The sequence below is a fragment of the Choristoneura fumiferana genome, chromosome 9 (genome assembly GCF_025370935.1).
Source record: "Choristoneura fumiferana chromosome 9, NRCan_CFum_1, whole genome shotgun sequence".
Taxonomy (NCBI): Eukaryota; Metazoa; Arthropoda; class Insecta; order Lepidoptera; family Tortricidae; genus Choristoneura; species Choristoneura fumiferana.
The window spans coordinates 10,394,743-10,416,079 of record NC_133480.1 but is presented as its reverse complement, the minus strand read 5'-3'; the positions used below and the strand labels follow the sequence as shown (position 1 = coordinate 10,416,079).

The following is a 21,337-nucleotide window of genomic DNA, read 5'->3' as shown; positions in this document are numbered from 1 at the left end:
TGAAAAGTAGAGTGTCTAACTCGGGTGAAATTACCCATTTGCCCTCGAACTATTGGCGTCTCGGGTGAAATGGGTCACTTTCCACCCTTGGTTATCAATCTACTATTGTTTGTTCGCCTAAACCATTAAACCGATTTAGATGAAATTCGGTAAACAGGTAGTTTGAGTCCCGGGGAAAGACATACGATAGTTTTTAACCCGGAAAATTACATAGTTCCCGCGGGGTAGCAATAACCAAATTCTATGCGGACGGAGTCGCGGGTAACGGCTAGTTGTTATTTGAAGAAACCCATATTCTTAGATATATACGTTCTGAGAAAAAATTATAGGCGTTATGGCAATGTGTAATCAGCTACAACTACTGATGATGTACGAGCGTGTGAAAAATCGAATACAAAAGACTTAAACATCCGCTGTGCCGTGGCGCCGCCCGTAAATATAAAGAAAGGATTCTCTTCCGTATCGCCAGTCACAATGGATTTAGGGATACAGTTAGCTGCTTTAATAATTTGTGCGTGCGCAGTGTCATCGGAAGATATTCCGGACCTGGAAGACAGTATACCACGCTTCGAACAAATTTGCGATTTGTTTGCAAAGGATTCGTATTTTAGACCCAACCACCTCGTAGAAGGAAAGAGGTGGCGGATATACTATACTTGGAACATAGAGATGAGGGATCGGTGCGTGGATATGACGTTTGAATGGGCAACGGTTGCGGTATGTCAGATTATAGTCTCAGTTTTTTTAATTATTTTTTAATAGCCTTAACCCGCGGCTTCGTCCGCATTACAAATATATAGCTTAATGCCATCTTAATGAGGGCTATCGTTTTTTGTCTTTCTAGATGGCGCCACTGTTGCGTGAGGTTTTAAGTGTGGCTTTCAAAGTCTGTTGTTACGGGCGTGAAAAAAAAGTTTAGATTCAAATCATATTTAATACACCTTAAAACCGTACCATAAAAATATCGAGCAACCACAGTGTTGCGTAGTCCCGTTTTGTTCGGAAAAAAGGGAGGACAAAAGTTTCCGAAAGACAAAACTGCCTCCAAACACACATTCATTGCCCCGTAACGCATAATTGCCATAATTAATTTCAGGTAATGCAAAATATTAACAAAATTATTCTAATTCTAAATAAACCCGCGTAGCTCACCCAAAAACTATGAGATTTGACATTTCGGAGACCTCACGCTACACTAGCGCCTCTAGCGGCGAATTCAAACGCGATAGCCCTCATTGAACTGTTGTACCTATATTATGCCCGTGCAATTTTTGAAATATACAACGACAACAGTTTACTTGCACGATTCCTGTTACCATGGCAGCTCGCACCTCTGAGTTTGTCAAAATTCATGTGCGAAATTACATTTGAAATTTACCACGGGCTTAACGATGAAAGAAAACATCGTGAGGAAACCTGCACAAACCTGCGAAGCAATTCAATGGTGTGTTTGAAGTTCCCAATCCGCGCTAAGCCCGCGTGGGAACTACGGCCCAAGCCCTCGTATTCTGAGAGGAGGCCTGCCCAGCAGTGGGACTTATGTCGTCAGTCCAACTAGTGGGAGGACAGCCAATGCTTCGTCTTGCTGTTTGTGGTCACCATTTAAGGACTTTTTTTCCCCAACGGTTATATGTCCTTCGGGCGATGGTGGCCCGCCCATTGCCACTTCAACTTGCATATTTTTCCAGCAATCTCGGACTAGTTTTTCGACGAATTTCCCTATTCCGGATTCTATCGCGCAAAGAAACTCCAAGTATAGTTCGCTCCATAGCTCGTTGCCTAACTCTGAGCCTCCACGAGGCCAACAGTCAAGAGCCACTTTTTATAATTGCTATATGTTGGATTACTACGCATTAAGTACTCTTGAAATCCTACAACGTTGTACATCGTTGCAGATATTAAATGAAATAAAGATTTAGGGGCTGTTTCACCATCTATTGATTAGTGTTAACTGACGGTTAAATGTGATGCCGTCTCTATTTGTTTTATGCGAATGGACGGAGACGGCATCACATTTAACCGTCAGTTAACAATTTTTTTTTCAACTGGATGGCAAACGAGCAAATGGGTCTCCTGATGATAAGAGATCACCACCGCCCATAGACACCTGCAACACCAGGGGATTGCAGATGCGTTGCCAACCTAGAGGCCTAAGATGGGATACCTCAAGTGCCAGTAATTTCACCGGCTGTCTTACTCTCCACGCCGAAACACAACAGTGCAAGCACTGCTGTTTCACGGCAGGATTAGCGAGCAAGATGGTGGTAGTGGTAGCAATCCGGGCGGACCTTGCACAAGGTCCTACCACCTGCGAACACTAATCAATGGATGGTGAAACAGCCCCTTAACTAAACCTGATTAGCTGATTATTATTCAATTCCGTTTGCTGACGACTTGATAGCCAAGTAGTTAGAGAACCTGACTATGAAGCTTGAGGTCCCAGGTTCGATTCCCGGTCGGGCCAGATACGTGAACGAATAATACGAATGACTTTGTTCTCGGGTCTTGGATGTTTAATTTCTATTTAGTTATCTATATAAGTATGTTTAGCCGTTGCCTAGTATCCATTGCTTTGCTTAGTTTGGGACTAGGTTGAGACTAGGGTTTGGGTTAGGTCCCATAATATTTTATACTTGTTTGCAGGCCACTCAACGCCTTTGGTCTGACATGCACGAATACCTGGAGACGGAGCCGCCATGGGAGGCTGCCCTATTGTTGATGACCATGGGGAGCAGGGACCACCAGATGATGCTGTTCCCAGACCAGGGTCCTGCTGGCAGGATGCTCGGAGTACCCAATGTACGAAGAGATGCCAGTAAGTAGCATTACTCTGGACGACTCGTCGAGTTTCTTGCCGGGTTCTATAACAGGGTAGTTCTACAGTGAGATTCAGAATGGCGGGACCCTTTCCGGCCTTCTCGATACTATCCTGAACGCGCGTGAATCATCTTTTCGCAAACCACAATTAATTGATTTTAGAAAAAAAAACGGAAACACAGTTTTTTCTCGGCCGTAAAGGGGTACCGTGTAAACGTACCTTATTTCTTACCGTACGGGTACGCTTACACCTATACATTTTGGGTAAAAAAATCATACACGTGTATTAGTTGGGAAACCGTACATCTAATTACTCAGATTTAATCGACACATTAAAGTACAAAGGGTTTAGCAGGCTAAGGAAGGTCATGTGGCCCCTGTGAGGAATAGTTGAATTGGTGAATGTCAATTGTTTGTCGCCTCATAACTAGTAATCACTCCAACTTTCAGCCCTTTATCTTGAACTGTCACAGAGATAATGTGAAAAATGTACACTGTGTCTCACGTGCTACAAGTGTTTCAACCGCTATCAGTTTCCTGCCGCATATATTGAGGAAATGGGAGACCGTAAGCAAGACATTTGAAAGAATTTCAAATGTAGGTACCTACCGCTATGCACAGCATATCACTATAATAAAATCCTTTCATTGCACCCGACTCATTTCTACAGTATAAGCGACAGGAAACTGATAACGGTTGAAACGCTAGTCGAACTACCCACCAACAGGATTTCCTAAACCGGTGGTAATTTTTTTTTGAGATTCATAAGTGCTTGTTATAGCGTGAACTGAATAAAGGCATTTTTACTTCGATTTTAATGATTCTGGAAACGCGATCAGGACCGAGTGGCCTGTGCTCTGCAGTGTTACATACAAATGTGTTAATTAAATAACTGAAAACCTCAGACACCCCAAAAATATGTTTTTCACACCTCTCTTTCAGAAAAGTATCTTTTCCTCCCTGACGAGAGGGAGCAAAGTGCAACTTTTCTGTTCAAGGCTTTTCAAAGTGTTTTATTGCAAATGCCATTTTTAGAAATTGATAATTGTAAAGCTATGCCATTTTCTATGCTTAAAGAACAACTTCTTTAATAATATCTAGAATAATTTTTTTCATGTTTCTTAATGCTCAATGTGAAAAGTTGTATGAGCAAAATATTTTCATCTTGGGCGTTAACACTTGAATCCCTCATTACGCTCAGGATTCTATTGCAGAATCCTGCGCTACATTCTGGATTCAATGTACGCCCTCGCCGTAAATACACCATTTTGCTCCCTTGTCTTGTGACACAAATAACTATTCATTTTAAGCCAGTTGATTTCATTACTTTTCTTTATAAAACACTAGCTTATGCCCGCGACTTCATCTGCGCGGATCTAGGTTATCGCGCGGTGGCGCCCTTTACCGGAATAAAAGGTATCCTATGTTGATCCTTGGGGTTCAAGCTTCCTATATACCAAATTTCATCAAAATCGGTTCAGTGGTTTCGACGTGAAAGCGTAACAGACAGACCGACAGACAGACAGACAGAGTTACTTTCGCATTTATAATATTATATAGTAGGGATTTAATCGGCGTATGCAACAATAAAAAACCGGCGGCGTATGGGAACAATAAAAAACCGGCCAAGAGTGTGTCGGACACGCCCGAAATAGGGTTCCGTAGCCATTTCGAAAAAAAATAAGTAATATTTTTCTAAGGATTTCGTATTTTATACGGAATCTTCCATAGATTAGGTATATTTTATACTTTAGGCTGCTATTCACTCTTAAACTACTAATTATTCTCAAGCAAACTTAGCCGTTATAGTTTTCCTTGAAAGTTTGATATACTTACTACCATCCTGATTTTTTTCAATTTTTTCCATCCACCGGTTTAGATTGTAGAGGGGGGGAAGGGACGCTCGATTTTAATGAAAATTTGCAATTTAAAGTTGAATATTTCGCAAATAAATCACTGAATCGAAAAATCGTCTTAGCAAACCCCTAATGGTTTTAACGACCTATCCAACGATATCCCACACTATGGGGTTGGATCAGATAAAAAAATCACCCTCACTTTGCGTCTATGGGAGGTACCCTAGATTTTTTTTTTTAATTTTTATTGTACCATTTTGTCGGCTTAGTTTACATATATATATATATATATTGCAAAATTACAGCTTTCTAGCATTGATAGTCCCTGAGCAAAGCCGCGGACGGACAGACAGACATGGCGAAACTATAAGGGCTCTATTTTTGCAATTTTGGCTCCGGAACCCTAAAAAGGGGCTTAAGAACAGATATAACAAGATAGATTGTGTTTGTGAACTCGATGGGTGTTAATCGATTCAATTCTCGATTCTGAGCAAACTACTTTCTCGTTTTCAGTTATTGAATAGAGATGGTGATGATGAATCTCAATCAAAAAGCTTTCTTGGTCTCACTCACTAATGTGTAGAAGTTTTCAATGTCAAAGAGTAAGAACCTCCGTACGAGTCACAGCTGAGGTTTTCACTTATTGACGTCACATTTACTTAACCAAATTTCACTGTAGGTATACTCGTAGGTACATAAAACTAACCTCATTAAGTTGCGTTTCCACCAGATCTGTGCGAGGATGCATTGCGAGAAATGTGTTCGTCATAAACCGATAGAAACCTATCATTAACCTATCCTCGCTCTGGCGAGCTGTTTCCACTAGAGCTGCGCGCGCTATACTCGTATAGGTAAATAAAAGAAAATAAATAAATAAGATCATGGAACGATTGATACCAATTGACCTAGTCCAAACTAAGCAAAACTTGTAGGTATTATAGGTACTAGCTAATAGATAAACATACTTATATATGGATAAAAATACCTAAACATCCAAGACCCAACATTCGTATTATTCATACAAATCGGAAATAAAGTGTTACTATTGGTTCATGACAAACAAATTCCTCCTCCATTCTGGTGGAAACGCAGCCTTATTAAATTTGCATACATTTATTTATGTAAATAGCCGGCGAGTACAGTCAGCAACAAAGATATGAATACAGCCAAAGTGCAAAACATATATGTATACACAACCTTAATGTTCAAGCAATAAAATCCTGTGTACATATTATTGGCACTTAAATGTATGTATATTTTTGTTGCTGACAGTACAAGTCATAAAAATTGATTCCAGATGTCTTGATACCGAAAAAGAGCGTGCCCCTTCTCAAGTTCCAAATGAGGATTATGAACATCAACTTACAACCGTTCCTGGTAGTAATGGACTGCATCACTGCAGTGACTACCCTCTCCGTCAAGGCGGATGTGATACCGCCATATAAAGAATTCTATCATGCAGCATCTTTACAAGTGCCTTACCCTTACGGGAAACCATCTTGCATCGAACATCAGCAAAAGTTTACTGAACATTATAAAAAAGATTATGAGATTTAATACCTACAGTTTTGGATAAGCATTATTCATTTTGATATAAAAGAACAGCAGGGCTACTACGAAACTCGAAACTCGCAGTTCGTGTCGTGCGGTCCCTCTGACACTTATACTATTTAATACGAGAGCGAGAGGGACAATACGACACGAACTTCGAGTCTCGAGTTTCGTAGTAGCCCTGCTGAGTAGAGAAGAGACTGCTGGGTCCCGTTTCTCAGAGAATAATGTCTTATACTCGTAATATACTGAGCGGCAAAAAATCTGGCTCTCAAATAAAATAGAATCGGTAATGAGGGCTATCGTTTTTTGTCTCACTAGATGGCGCACTGTTGCGTGAGGTTTTTAAGTGTGGCTTTCAGAGTCTGTTATTACGGGCCTTAAAACAAAGTTTAGGTTAAAATCATATTTAAAACACCTTAAAACCGTACCATAAAAATATCCAGCAACCACAGTGTTGCTTAGTCTCGTTTTGTTCGGAAAAAAAGGGAGGACAAAAGTTTCCAAAAGACAAAACTGTCTCAAAACACAGACATTCATTGCCCCGTAACGCATATTTGCCATAATTAATTTCAGGTAATGCAAAATATTCACAAAAAATTCTAATTATAAATAAACCCGCGTAGCTCACCCAAAAACTATGAGATTTGACATTTCGGAAACCTCACGCTACACTAGCGCCTCTAGTGGCGAATTCATTCGCGATAACCCTCATTTTGTATAAAGGGTGGGCCAAATTTGGGCCGCTGAGTATATTAATATTTTGTCTCGTAAATTGAACGAAAAAATAAACAAAACAATATTATTAATAGTTCAGAGAGGTAATGCGGCCAGTACCTTGGCGTCAATACCTGTGGAGAAAATCTTAACGGCATTTTTAATTTGTAGTTTTAGTCTAGTTTTCAGTTTTAGTTTTATGTATTTTATAAATAAAGTTTCCATATATTATTGGACAATTATACTCTGAGATATTGAGCCCTGGTATTATTTAAGGGGATCCAGTCAAGGTTTACAGTAGCTATTTAATATACCTAGCCCCATTAGTTTTTTTGTAAAGAAAGGTTATCTAGTGATATAAAGTTGCTTTGTCATAAGTATACTTTAAATCTTACGACATTGAATAATGAATTTAACAATGTACAGTCGAGTTCATAAACTTGTGAGCAAAAATTTGATCAAAAATATCTGAACACGACTCTATTGTTAAAAGCGTAGAAGCGTGTTCAGATATTTTTGATCAAATTTTTCCTCACAAGTTTACGAACTCGACTGTACATAAGATATAGTGAATAAATGCTTTACCATCGTATTTTGTCAGAAAAGGTCGTATTTGTATTGTATTGTATTGTAAAACTCTTAATTGTACATAAAAACACATGAAAATAACAGAATACAGGATAATAAGATGTACAAAGGCGAACTTATCCCTTAGAGGGATCTCGTTCAGTTAACCTTTGAACAGGTTGTATTTAACTTGCTTTCTGAACTGCCTTATGGGCAGGAGTAAAGTAAGTACTTTAGTCCCTAGAGAGTGAAAGTAATTATTTTTTTAATTTACTTCGAGTGACTTGGGTAAACTCAAACAGCCAGTACTTGCTTAGTTTGTGACATAAAATAAGATTGTGTGTGGAGCATTTTCATAACGAAAATTTTACGTTCTTAGTCTACGTGGTCTTAGTTCTATGCTTTTTCCGCATAGAAGGTGGCGCCATTCTATTTATTCCAGTTTGTGTATGGACCATTTCGCCGATGCGATTTTGTTAAAAAATACTTACCGTAAAAACTATTAAAATGTTGTAGAGCGTAAATCATAAACGATTAATACAATTTTTTTCTCGCAACCGAAGTGAAAAATAGAGTTTTCACCTCGAGACTAAAAGTCAATATGAACCCTCGGACCAATAGACACCCTCGCTAAAGCTCGGGTGCCTAACTGGTTTATTTTAGTCCCTCGACAAAAAATATAATATGATACACATATTAGATTAAAATAATGGTCTTCATGTATACTTACATAAGCTTATACATTATAATATACATAAGAATCCATTATCTGTCTTATAAACACCATTGTACCACCACTATACGTACATATTGTTACCAAAGTGTAAATATTTCATAACAACCAATGTTGACATTTCGCCGCTGTGTTTTGCTAATAAATATTTCACGATATCCGTGTTTAATTTATCTCCTGTCTCAATACAAACAATGTTATAAATTTGTAAATATTCACGAGTTACCTACTAATTCCTGTAGTATAAAGACATCTACTCTGTGTCAGTGAAACTACTCAGTTCATCCAAAGAACATTGGAAAAAGTTACGATTAATATTGTAAAGTTAATTACTTGATTTTTGGAGTTGGTTCATTTGTTTTTATAAAATATTCATCGTTTTATAGTGTGTTGGTTTGCAATTAATAACTAAACTAATTTAGAGTAGCTTAATGTTCGTCATATTTTACAGAATGTTTCTTTTCCCGATAGGACGTTAGCTGTTAAGGAGTCCTAGTGCTTCACTATCAATTTCACCTCACTATTTATGTGTTGTGATGAGCATAAATTTCTTAGCAACTGTAGCAAAGTAATCGAATTAGTGAAATACTTACTTACGAGTACTATTTAATTATTACCACACCCGGGACTTATCAACGTTAACAAGGAGTAATAATACTAATAATTGCCTTGACGTTTCAGCCACATTGCAGTGGCCGTGGTCACGAGTAGACTAAAGCGTAGGGTACGTTTGCTTAGCAGCTCAAATTCTTCGAACTACCCATTGATTACATTTAGTACCGGCACCCATTTTATCTAGAACTAAAGTACGGTCGCGGAACACGAGGAATTTCGCGCAATGACCTCCACTACTTGTCTCTGTCACTCGCGGGTGAATATTTGACGTCGCATTCGTATAAATTCATCTGTGCGAGCGCGACGGCAAATAAAGCAACAGTCAAACATAGTGAAAGGTCATTGTAGGTAATTCTTCCTGCTCTGCGACCAGACTTTACCCGAGCGTGGTCGAGATTTTTTATCGTCACTCCATCACACCGGCACACGACACTGACAGTTTCCGACAGTCTCTACAAACATTGATCCCGACGCTGACATTTATTTATTATGGGACTACTGTTTACCCGCGCAGTTTCTCACGAGTAAATCATAAGATCCAGCAGTAAATTTAAAATTCCTGAATTTTTCAAAATTACCGTAGGAATTCCCAAAAATTACATTGTGATCTTTATTGACAGCGCAATATAAATCGTGCCGAATTTCATGACTCTAAATCTAGCGGATTAGATTTGAAGATTTCCTCTCGATCCCGTGAGAATATCGATAGAAAAAGTAGCCTATGTGTTATTTCTGATGTCCAGCTATCTACGTACCAAATTTCATCCAAATCCGTAAAGCCGTTTTAGCGTGAAGGAGTTACAAACACACACACACACACACACACACAAGCGCGTGCACACAAACTTTCGCATTTAAAATATTAGTGGGGATCCATGAAGATGAAAGCTTATATACCACGCGCCATATAAATCTGCCTAAAAGTTCATTACTTAATACTCAGTTTTGACGCATTTTTGAGTTACATTTTTTATGCGGCGCTTTACGTTACTCCCGGATTGTGTTCGAATCGCTTAACGGTATAGTGCCTATTCAATTATTGGAATTATACCTTTATAGTTTTTGTGGTACTAGTTGGGGCAATGAACTTTTAGGCAAAGTTAGGCGGCGGAAGGTATAGGTTAGGTATCCGTCATTCCGGTTGAAATTTTTGTTCTTGGTTGTTTTTTTGTGGTTATGAGTAGGTAGGTATGTAGTTGGTGTCAATTGATCGACCACGTTTTTATGTGGTTTTTATATAGGCCAAATGTAATGGGCCAAAGTACCCCGACCTTCCAGTACTTGTTATTGAGCTGTTCCAGTGGCCATCTGCGGTCTTCTTCATCATTTCCACTTCATCAAATGTTGATTTCCAAGAGCACTAGTTACTATAAATCCAAAGCACTATACATACATATAGCGTGGCCCATGTGTGCCTAATATTAAAGAGTTCCGTCGTTCTCCAAAATTCCATCATCAGATCTTGATGTTATGGCAATGAGACTATCTGAAAAGTACATATACTTATAAAAAAATATATATATTTTGAAATACGATCCACAGTTTACTGGAGAAATCGATTAACATTTGTTGTTGTTTTTTTTTAAATATGAGAGGTAATGGTAGATGCACGATGACAGCGCAAATCCGATTAACATTATGTACTTACTTAGGGGCTGTTTCACCACACAAAATGATGTGATGCCGTCTCCGTCTATTCGAACAAAACAAATAGAGATGGCATCACATTAAATCAATGTATGGTGAAACAGGGGATTCGAGTATGTTTTTCAACCAAGATACTAAAATGACGTTTCATAGCACATTGTGTTACCTGTTTTTTACATCTTATAAATAGTGATGTCTGACGTGCCACAATCGTTAATCACTGAACAGTTTTTGTAGGTGTGCCATGGCTGGCACATGATTTACCTTGACCTATGCTACTCGTTTATGTACAACATGTTAAGATATGAACGGATTCGTAACTCGTAACACTTAGGAAATTCTAAAAAAGGTAAAATGGGTCTAATGAAAATGCCATCCTTTAGGAGATATTTCGACTTTTTGTAGATATTGATAAATATTTAAGTTTCAATTTGATCCTAAGCTGAATGCTTATGGAAAGTAGAATATTGAATGCTTTAATTTTATTTTTGTTTCCATAAAATATACTCAGCGGTACAATATTTGGCCCACTCTACATACAAAATTATCTATTACTGCATACATTTGAGGGCAAGATTTTTTTGCCGCTCAATATACATTTATGTTTTATCGATTACCTATTTGCAATTGGGATGTCCCAATTTTTGACAACGTATAATAAATCGAAAACCGTTTGGAGAAATAGGCTTTGTGAAGCGTTTTCAGAAATCAGATTCCAAAAATATGATAAACAGAAAAAGTAATGACCTTCATTTCACTCCTGCAGTGTCCCGTCACAAAGGCAGTTCTAAAGCAGGTCTACACTCTAACGCAAATTGTCAGTTTGAAATGTTGCTGTCCTGCTTATAATAAGTAGCAAAGACTAACAAAGACAGAACTTTAATCACATGATGCCCACTCGGCTTTAAACCGTTGTCATTTATCGTAAAGTCCGAAATGTATACGAGTATTTCCTATGTATTTTTACAAATTAAATTATTAAATTATTACGTTACAAGTAAATATAAAAGTATTGAAATATCAGATTTTAATAAAAAATATCTATTTACTATCACACCATTAAACACACAGGAATAATCGAAGCTAAAAGAAGAGAAATAAATAAAACTATTTGTCATGGTTCATTTAGGACCCTAAGCCGTGCTTGTATTATTGTCACATTGTAATGCCACAGATTATGTTATGTACGACCTGATTTTTTCTAGGCAATGGAACGTGGCTGTCTCACTGTGACGTCATCCAGCGTATTTCGTAAAAAAATTACAAAAAATTAAATACTCATCTAAATTCAAAATCGATGAAAATGGTATCTTAAAATATCCTATTCTTCCCAAAACTAAAATAAAAACTATAGGTTATTTTTTTTGGTGCATCCCAATTATGTCGAAAGCCGAAATCAGAAAGCAGCACTATACGTTCTATGCTGGTAACATTATTTTTACATTTGATATATTAGATTGTCCCGGGTGAAAACCAACCAAACAGTTAAAAACGACAAAAAGTTGGAAAACCTCCAAATTGGTTACTTCAAAGTTCAATATCTCAAAAACGGCTGAACCCATTTTGATAAAACATGTCTAAGAACCATTGCTAGAAAACCTGCTTTCAAATAAAAAAAAAACACATTTAAATCGGTCTACCCGTTTAAGAGCTACGGTGCCACAGACAGACACACCGGTTGACAGTGGACAAACTTATATAACACCCCTCATTTTGCGTCGGGGGTTAAAAAGGACACCTAACACAGTCGGATACCTAACTCCTCCTTTCTATGAACAATTACTTTTCTCACCCTCGACCTTGCCGATGGCTACGTCTATGCAACAAAGGTGTGTTCATGCAGTTCCTCCACCTAAAGATCGACTTAGGATTTGTTTAGCATTAACTGAGTTGGAAACATTAATTTTGAACGATCGACATATCGATATACGTCATTCCAGGAGTTGCCAAAATTGTTCCAGAGGACCTTTCATTAACATACCTAATATGTTGTGGATTTTGTCACTATTTATAACCTCAGCGACAGCGGAGTTCGATCCCCGTAATGTAAGCATGGAGAACTGGACCAGCTGCGAACAGTTCCTAAGTAACTGCACACACGATATTGACAAGATTGTAGATGTCGATTGGAAGATATTTTACTTTTGGGAACCGACTACCGTGAACAGCTATAACGTTAGGTTCAGCAAGCCATCTGTTGGGGTGAGTGTTTGTTGCTTGTGTTCAGCTTAAAGGCTCCGTTTCTACCAGAGATGTGCTGTGCGAGGGTAGGTAAATGAAGCGTTCCTATTGGTTAATGAAAAACACATGCCTCGCAACATATTTGGTTGAAACCCAGCCTTAGTCAATAAACTAAATACCATATACGGGACTTATCACGCTATTTTTACACAAGTAATATTTACCTCGACGTTTCGGCAACGTTACAGTTGCCGTGGTCACGAGTAGACTGAAGTGTGGGGTGTCAAGTCTGCCTAGCAGCGCGAGTTCTTGGAACTACCCGCACTTGATCACTAATAGTACCGGCACTCGTATCACGAACTACCCGCACTTGGTCACTTTTATTAGTCACCCTATCACACCGACACACAACACTAACAACGTCCGATCGAGGTAAATATTACTTGTGTAAAAATAGCGTGACAAATCCCGTATATGGTATTTTGACTATCAATAAACTAAATATTATAGTTCACTCATTTTAGCACTTAATTTACGGCATATAAATGTCTAGCCTAAGCCCGCGGCTTTGTTCCCGTGGATGGATTGTGTATCCACATTGTGAATCTTCCTGGATTAAAAAAAATGACAGTTAGATTATAGGAACATATTGGACTCGTATTTTTTCTTTTGTAAGGCCGAGGCCGCACTACGGCTAAACCGCCGCGGTTTTTAACCGCGTGACTTTTTTATACAATTAAACTTTAAACCTCTAGTGCGGGCGCTTGCATTACAACAGTTACTTACTTCACTCTACACTTACTTGGTTCACAAAGTCACGCGGTTAAAAACCGCGGCGATTTAGCTGTACTGCGGCCTCGGCCTAAATCAAACAAAAAACTAGAAAGATAAAGCGCGTCAAAGTTCGGGAGTGGGGGTCCGTGATGTCACACAGTAAAAAGTGTACGGAGGTGTGACGTCACATGGAACTTTAACCGTCATAATTTTATGTTTAAATGACAAAATAAAAAATAAGTGCCCGATATTTTTTGAAAATGTAACTGATGGACTAATCCATACATAGTTTGTGTGTTTGTCCGCCTTTCAGGCCGTAACGGAGCGACGGATCAACGTGATTTTTGGCATAGAGATAGTTTATGGGCCCGAGAGTGACGTAGGCTACTTTTTATTCCGGAAAATGCACAGTTCCCGAGGGAACAGCGCGTGATAACCGAATACCACGCGGGCGAAGCCGCGGGCTAAAGCTAGTTTTAACAGACTAATTCTACATCAACTTAAATTTCTTAACTCGTAACATTCGTCTAAAAATCAGCTGGTTTAAGTATAGTCGAGCTCATAAGACCTAGGCTGTGAGCAAAAATCTGATCAAAAATCAGATTCTATTGTCAACGGCTTAGAAGCGTGTTCAGATATATTTGATAGAATTTTGGCTCACAAGTTTATGAACTTGACTGTACCCAAGTGGTCTAAAAAGCAACTGATCTGTCCAAAAGTTGAAATAACATAGGTTAGGTTAGGTCCGCGGAGCTCCGTCGAGTTTGAGTCAAAGAATTTTAACTTTACTTAGACCACCTGTTTTTGTCGGCAAATTACTGATGCATGTTATTTTCATATTTGTAGAGGTATGAAGTGTATTCAAATAGGCAACACACAGATACCTACATTAATTTACCCATTCAAGCCATTCGTGCCAGCTCTTGCGATGATCTGCGATTATCTTGCGATTGATCTGTACCACAGACCTTATATCGATATAAGGTCTGTGGTCTGTACGGTAAATATTCAGCGTTTTTGCAGCGTTTTTCGTCATTACCGTTTCGGGTAGTATAATTAAAAGATACGATGCTCAAGGTATTTTTTTAATGAAAACTGCTAAATCTAAGTGATAAAAATTCTTTCAACGTTCTAATGAAAGTGCCGCGGCGGCCCCTTTGTACTTACAACTTTTCTTTGTAACCTTTTCGTATTTCTTTTTTGTACAATAAGAGTAAGTATAACAAACAAACACATAAACAAAAAAAACAACACAAGTACAACAAATATAAGTACATAGTAACAAACAAACAAAAGTGGGATGATAATGACGTTTAACCGAGTGGTCAAAACGCTCAAATTTTCGCTTAAAATCTTTTCATAATCCATGTTCTTGTAGCTCGTTGACCGCTACCGCGTGGAGCTGGCCAAGGAACTGAAAGACGTGAACTGGACTGATGCGGAGCTGTTCATGGAGACTGGTATCGACTTCAGCGCTTTGTATCTTCGGACCAACGTGACTGGCTTGTACAGGATTATACCGAGCCTTGCTTTTGATAGTTAGTTTACCAGGTCTTTTATAAGAATATATCAGCAAGTATAGTCAGCAGCAGAAGTAGATGAGCAGATGTGGTGCGTGCAGAGTCGTGTGTTGCTTCTACTGCTGACTATAGAATTTGACCATGTGACACTCCCGTGGCTATATAGCTGGATCCACCCTTGTTTACTAGTTGTCTTGTTTCTTTTTTGTATATTTTTTTTGTATTTACTTTTGTACAATAAAGAGTATAAACGACAAACAAACAAACTAGTGGTGGTGGTCGTGAGTCGAAGCTTTTTTGGGTATCTCTGGTGGAAGCTTGTGTTTTCATGGTTGTTCTGTTTTGAATTCTGTCCGTAGTGCCCAATTGCCCGTACCTGGCGTTCGCTTTGAAGGTGGTCGAGCCAGGATATCTTGGCATCATGAACTGCAAGCAACGGTACGCCTTCGCCTTAGCACCAGTGGATAAAATGCCACATAATGATCACGTAAGTCCTGAAAATAGACTACAAGATAGGTATAGGTACAGGGTGGAATTTTTTTATGGGCCCTGGACAAGAACTGCCTTAAATCCTTTAAGTTAGCTCTTTAATTTTTTAAAAGAGAAAGATCTGTATACATATTTTCTAAAATTATTGAAAAATAATCATGTTTACATGTTCTTTGTATTTGTAATTAGTATTTACTTTGATTCCCAGCCAGTGCTCATGATATTTACTGTTTATTCTTATGGTTATAGCTAGCAGAGGCAGCAGCACGACTCATGTTCCAGAGCCCTCTCGGCCGCTCGCATTTGACTCGGCCAAAGCCAGTACAACAGACTTACGAAGAAGACGACATAGACGACGACGAAATGGAGTTAGAAAGACGTTTTAATTCAATATAAAATACGCTTGAGATTTGTCTTTTATTGACCAAGATGTGTTAGTTAAGATTGGACATGTTTAAAAAAAGTTACGGAACAAAAGTTGCTATGTTATGCGAGTAAAGCCCCATGGTCAGAGGTATCCTGTACGGCTACTACGAAACTCGAAACTCGAAGTTCGTATCGGACCGTGCCTCTCGCTCTCGTATTAAATTCGAGTTTCGTAGTAGCCCTGCAGTAAGTACATGAATGTGGAGCCGGCGATGTTTGATAATTAATTTAAAAACAAAAATTCTACGAAAAAATACATGTGAATTGAAACGGATTCCTATTCGACATCGTCAAGTTATTATAAAGAAAGGAATATGAACTTGAATACCTAGTTTAATACTTACTGTCAAAACAGCTTCAAAACTTCGCCACTGGTAGATTAATATTTTGCTTTTGAAATGGAAACACACTGTAGCTATGGTAGTTTTCAACTTTTTTTTTTCAATTACGGAGGTTTGTTTGGACCATCAGCATGGTGTTTGTTCACATAAACTCATTCAGCTTTTAGTACTTTGTCGCAGTAAGCAACGACACTGTGATAGTTTGAAATACGACGAAGTCCCACTAATATTATAAATACGAAAGTTTGTAAGTCTGTTTGTTTGTTACCTCATCACGTCTAAACTGCTCAACCGATTTAGATGAAATTTGATATATAGATAATTTGTGCCCCGGGGAAAGATAAAGGATAGTTTTTAGTTCCTGTGGGATAGTGATAAACGAATTTTACACAGTTGGTGTAGCAAGAGGCTAGTAGTGAATGAGACAAGGTACTAAAGTATCCTGACTTATGTAATTAGACAAGTGTCACCTAAAATAAGCAATGGTGGGAACTGAGGACCGCAGGAAATAATATTGTTACTCGAGACTTCATCTTGTCAACATTAGCCAGTGGTTGCCAACATTCCCTGAATTCCGAAATAAAATATAAAAACTCATAATTTTAGTTTGAAATGTAGATCGATGCCCCTAAATGCTGACTCACTTAGCAAGCCTTTCACAGAAATGTCACAGTGACATATTGCTCGATATGGGAAATCATTATGAAACTAACTGTGTGACTAACTGAAAATTCAGAAATCAAATAATTGTATAGCACGAATAGTTCTATATGAAAATTTTGTGATTTTAGACCAGACTAGTTATATTTAATGGTATTTTTGAAGTCAGTCTAGTCTAGAGAGAAATTAGGTTTCTTACATTAGTTGAAATTTAAGAGAGACTAAGTATATTTTTAATGCAACGTAATATTAGTAAAAGTTTTAGGTTTGTTTAGGAATAATCGAACAACTTGAGTGACTTGACTTTTATAACAACCGTGGTTTTATAGTTATAAAATGTTTTAACAAATTATATTGAACACAAACAATCGAGAATTATAAATTGTACAAAAATAGGCCCAATACTTTTGAATTTGAAGCCTTTATAGGTTGTCAACCACTGAGTTCAAGCACCACTCGATATAAAGACAACAGTTTCTCGGATTACCTCAGTTGTGAGAGTTCAAGTAAACATGCAACAACGACTGTTGGTGTTACTGTACTTGTCCACTTTTATAGAAGCTAAGCGATCAAACCACTTGTGGCAACCTCAGTCGTCCACAATGAAGCCCAAAACTTACGCTCACCCAGTGCCCGTAGACTTCATAAACATAGGCAAAGAAGGCATCATGGACCCTAGAGTAGGACAAAAACAACCTCTAGATTCATTAGCATTGGATCTCAGATATCCAAATTCACCTGAAGAAGAAGTTACAATGCTCCAAAAAGCAGATCCGCGCAATGTCATAAGAATCTCCAAAGGAAAGAAATATCAGGTGCCGCAAATTGACTTGAGCGAGTATCCTACCGGAAAGTTCAACCCGTATTATAATGAACAACAACGTGAACCCGCGAAGACGGAGTTAGTTAATGTTAAAATGCCAATGCCTTTTGATTTTGAAATGTTACAGGCCATGAATGTCGCACTACCAAATATTTATAAAGACAATCTAGCTAAAACGGAGGCTTTGTTTAAATCGAAACCGCAAGATGTACCAGAGGATCAGAAAGAAAACATTGAGGCGCCTTTAAGTGATCCTATTCCTATAGCGTTTAAAGCTGACGACTTTTTTCCACTTGATTCCTTTGATTTAAAGACAGGTGCTAGTGGTGATGTTGACAAGTGGACAACTTGTGATGAATTCGCCAAAAACGCGAGATTTCATCCCAGAGAAGTCGCAGGGGTTGTTTGGGTCCCATTTTTTGTTTGGTCACCTAACAACTTTCCTAGCGCTATCGATTTTAAATTTACATATCCCACTGTTAAGGTAAGAGACTATATTTTCATTTAAATCCACAAATTAATCATTTTTTAAATTTATTTTATTTTCAGCTAGTGCAAGAGTACAGAACTATTTATGGACCATATTTGAACGAAAGTATTGATTGGAACCAGCCAATGTTACTTCTCAAGTCATGGATGGAGATGCTTCTCGTGGCTGGTGACAGGAAAGGACTGTTTTACGCCATTCCTAAAGCTTCTACAGATCAAATAAGGAGTAAGGCTAGCAATATTTGACACAACGTTTATATTGCGTAATACGATAACTATAAGTACTCGTAATTCAAAATGAGAATGTTATTAAAATTATGAATTTTGTAGTTTTTGCTTAAAGTAACAGCATACGTATTTAGTAAGAAAGACAAGGTCAGCTGTTATGTGGTTAATACAAATGAAATTGAATAGGTTGACAGTTTAGGTCGTTCCAAATCAGTGCGACTTGTCAAGTGGCTTTGTTCAAACAAGTAAACGAAAAAGAGTGGTGTTGTGTAGAATAAAATGCTGAATAACAAAATGTCACTTAATCCTGCACCATTGAAAAATCGTGATACCGAATTAGTGTTTCCAGTTCAGTTAATGCTAGATATTTATCTAAAGACGTAAAAAAAAGACGTTCCATTCCTCTCTCACGCATGAACCATACATGTCAGGGAAGAATACAATTTCTCGTCAACAACGTTAAGATCTTATCAGTCTGAGGACTCTAGTTTTTCACCTCTAATAAAATGCTGATTTACAGATGCGACAGGACTACCACAATTTGTAACATTAAGGATGAAGATGATCGATCCGTTACCGTACTTAGCCTTGATGGTCTGCGATGAGCATTTTGCAATGATATTGGCGGTGTCAGGGGAAGAACCAGCCTTTGAAGATATGGCGGCAGAAGCCGACAAACTCGGGTTCAGGGGCATCGGTATGCCTGTTGTTAAAGATGAAGAAGCAACAATCGCTAAGACTCCAGATGAAACATTAAATAGGATGTTGGAAGCGACAGCTTATAGAAGACATAAATCGCCATTTTTTAGTGATGATCCTTATTTTACGTAATGTGGCTTTAGTTACTTATTTTTCATTTGTCAGAATTCTTATTCTTAACTTTAAACGCCAAAATATCTTTGACATTGAACGAGGCGTACTATAAATAAATAAATAAATAAATGTTTGTAAGTAATGGAGATGCAATATCGATATCCCAAATACAAATAGAAATGTTGAGAAAGTGGAGTGTCAATATCAAGTAAATTTTGTCAAAGTCCAAATATCTATTTGCGTAAATGTTGAACATTCAGAATCTGAAATTGTTGTCATTTTTTTAAAAACACTTTTGTTTAGTTGCAATTTCTATAAACGACCGAAGATTAAAATTGAATTGCGTACTTCAAATTGATCTATTGCTTTGTGTTAAGTTTAAAATATTAGATAACATGTTGCTGATGGTATAGAGCAGGTATATTCAATCTTTTCAATACTGTGTCTCCCTTTTCAGGTTGTAACTTTAATGTTTTGCAACGCTCTGATGAAGGATAATTTGTACACTAAGGGGCTGTTTCACCATCCATTGATTAGTGTTAACTGACGGTTAAATCTGATGCCGTCTCTATTTGTTTTGTTCGAATAGACGGAGACGGCATCACATTTAACCGTCAGTTAACACTAATCAATGGATGGTGAAACAGTCCCTTAAACTAGTTTGCTTATTGCTTATGCCTTTTGGAACTCGAAACATAAGATTAGTATTCTTTCTTACTCATTTAAATCTACAGGAAAAGGAAGAAAACCGACGAGTTCCGAGCGAAATTTAGTTCTTGATAAGTGTACGTAGCTTAGGAACGCCTGAGGCCGTATTGCCTTATGTTTCTGACGCTCGCGATCGCAATCAAATGACAGTTTTTGTATGCGAAATCTGTCATTTGATTGCGATCGCGAGCGTCAGAAACGTTAGCCAATACGGCCTCTGGTATAAATACATAGACTCATAAATATTGGCGCATGACATAAGTGACAATTACGACATCACCTATAATACTACTTATTGTAGGTGTTTCTCGTGAGACATTGGGCAAATTACAAAGAATAAACGGTTCATATTATAAGTCAGAAAAGACTCGACGAGTTTCGATCTTTTTGTAGGGTCTTTTTCAAGGGTATGTGCGTCCACGACAGTGTAGTACAGGAAAAATGGGATATTTTGGTGGCAAAATAATGTAAATCAATGAAACTTTTGTTTATAACTTTATATATCTTGGCACTAGAAATGAGGATCTGCCGAGTCCGACTAAAATCGAATCCGCACTGGGCCCAAGTGGTAGCTATAGCTCAAGCCCTTTCATTCTGAAAGAAAGCCTGTGCCCAGCGTGGGGCGTATAAAGGTTGGAATGATGAGATAGTACAGTCACGAGCACTATATCTGACACAACAAAGGTGTGCATAAAAATATCTGATAATATCATCATATTATGACTCTATTTCTAGAGCCAGTAGGACGACGTGTCAGATATTTTTAAACGCTTCGCTGTGGTAGATATTAATGCAGGTCACTATACTTCCGTGAGAATACTGTTGCACAAATTTGAAGCGAAACCTAATGGGTCTATTTGTGCACAGCTGGACGTCCGTCCCGCCACAAGGCGCTTCGGCTGCGTAAGCGCAGTCATGGTTGAGCAGCGCTTGACAGTAAACAAAAACAAGAAATTTTAACAATAGGGAATATTATTGCAATTTTCTGCCCTGTCAGAGTGCAGCACTATTTAAACAGTTTTTGAGTAGGTATCTTAAATGCCATAATATCACATTATTTCAATTAAAATTTTGGAAATATAGCTCTATCGTTATCAAAAAAAAGTCTAAATATCTTTATTCAATTTAGGCTATAACAAGCACTTATGAATGTCAAAAAAAAAACTACCACCGGTTCGAGAAAAACCTCTGTTGAGAAGAATCCGGCAAGAAACTCAACGAGGTATATTTTTTTAAACAGATTTACATCGTTCATCGAAGAGATTTACAATATTATTAAATGATATCTAAGTATACATCACAAGTATTTAACACAACTTTATCGATGCAAATGTCATGTTATTTTGTTATTAATAAATATATCATGATTTTTAAAGGTACTA

General features: G+C 37.9%; 3 protein-coding genes across 7 annotated transcripts; all 3 read left to right on the top strand.

The window, feature by feature from the left end:
• Window positions 1-474: 474 nt before the first annotated feature.
• Window positions 475-8,259, top strand: LOC141430825 (uncharacterized). The gene is made up of 3 exons (XM_074091681.1): window positions 475-717; window positions 2,644-2,815; window positions 5,971-8,259. Exons 1-3 carry the CDS (start codon window positions 475-477, stop codon window positions 6,228-6,230), a joined length of 675 nt encoding a protein of 224 aa, XP_073947782.1. The 3' UTR covers window positions 6,231-8,259.
• A 251-nt stretch (window positions 8,260-8,510) lies between these two features.
• On the top strand, window positions 8,511-15,931 carry LOC141430823 (uncharacterized). 5 transcript variants are annotated; one of them, XM_074091679.1, is made up of 5 exons: window positions 8,511-8,586; window positions 12,444-12,705; window positions 14,837-14,996; window positions 15,338-15,465; window positions 15,717-15,931. In XM_074091679.1, the coding sequence occupies exons 2-5, from the start codon at window positions 12,490-12,492 to the stop codon at window positions 15,861-15,863; spliced, it is 651 nt and encodes a 216-aa protein (XP_073947780.1). In that variant the 5' UTR covers window positions 8,511-8,586; window positions 12,444-12,489; the 3' UTR covers window positions 15,864-15,931. The 5 variants fall into 5 exon arrangements, with proteins under 5 accessions (XP_073947780.1, XP_073947781.1, XP_073947779.1 ...); XM_074091680.1 differs by having other exon boundaries at window positions 8,514-8,560; XM_074091678.1 differs by having other exon boundaries at window positions 8,518-8,626; window positions 12,465-12,705.
• A 1,470-nt stretch (window positions 15,932-17,401) lies between these two features.
• On the top strand, window positions 17,402-19,624 carry LOC141430822 (uncharacterized). The gene is made up of 3 exons (XM_074091675.1): window positions 17,402-18,201; window positions 18,267-18,432; window positions 18,955-19,624. Exons 1-3 carry the CDS (start codon window positions 17,407-17,409, stop codon window positions 19,263-19,265), a joined length of 1,272 nt encoding a protein of 423 aa, XP_073947776.1. The 5' UTR covers window positions 17,402-17,406; the 3' UTR covers window positions 19,266-19,624.
• Window positions 19,625-21,337: the final 1,713 nt, after the last annotated feature.

Bases quoted from the DNA above. Each gene is read 5' to 3' on its own strand.
- LOC141430825 (XM_074091681.1), top strand. From the start codon at position 475: ATGGATTTAGGGATACAGTTAGCTGCTTTAATAATTTGTGCGTGCGCA. The intron at 718-2,643 runs GTATGTCAGATT...ACTTGTTTGCAG, and splicing joins TTGAATGGGCAACGGTTGCG to GCCACTCAACGCCTTTGGTC. The intron at 2,816-5,970 runs GTAAGTAGCATT...AATTGATTCCAG, and splicing joins CAATGTACGAAGAGATGCCA to ATGTCTTGATACCGAAAAAG.
- LOC141430823 (XM_074091679.1), top strand. From the start codon at position 12,490: ATGTTGTGGATTTTGTCACTATTTATAACCTCAGCGACAGCGGAGTTC. The intron at 12,706-14,836 runs GTGAGTGTTTGT...ATGTTCTTGTAG, and splicing joins TCAGCAAGCCATCTGTTGGG to CTCGTTGACCGCTACCGCGT. The intron at 14,997-15,337 runs GTTAGTTTACCA...TTCTGTCCGTAG, and splicing joins ACCGAGCCTTGCTTTTGATA to TGCCCAATTGCCCGTACCTG.
- LOC141430822 (XM_074091675.1), top strand. From the start codon at position 17,407: ATGCAACAACGACTGTTGGTGTTACTGTACTTGTCCACTTTTATAGAA. The intron at 18,202-18,266 runs GTAAGAGACTAT...TTTTATTTTCAG, and splicing joins TTACATATCCCACTGTTAAG to CTAGTGCAAGAGTACAGAAC. The intron at 18,433-18,954 runs GTAAGGCTAGCA...GCTGATTTACAG, and splicing joins TTCTACAGATCAAATAAGGA to ATGCGACAGGACTACCACAA.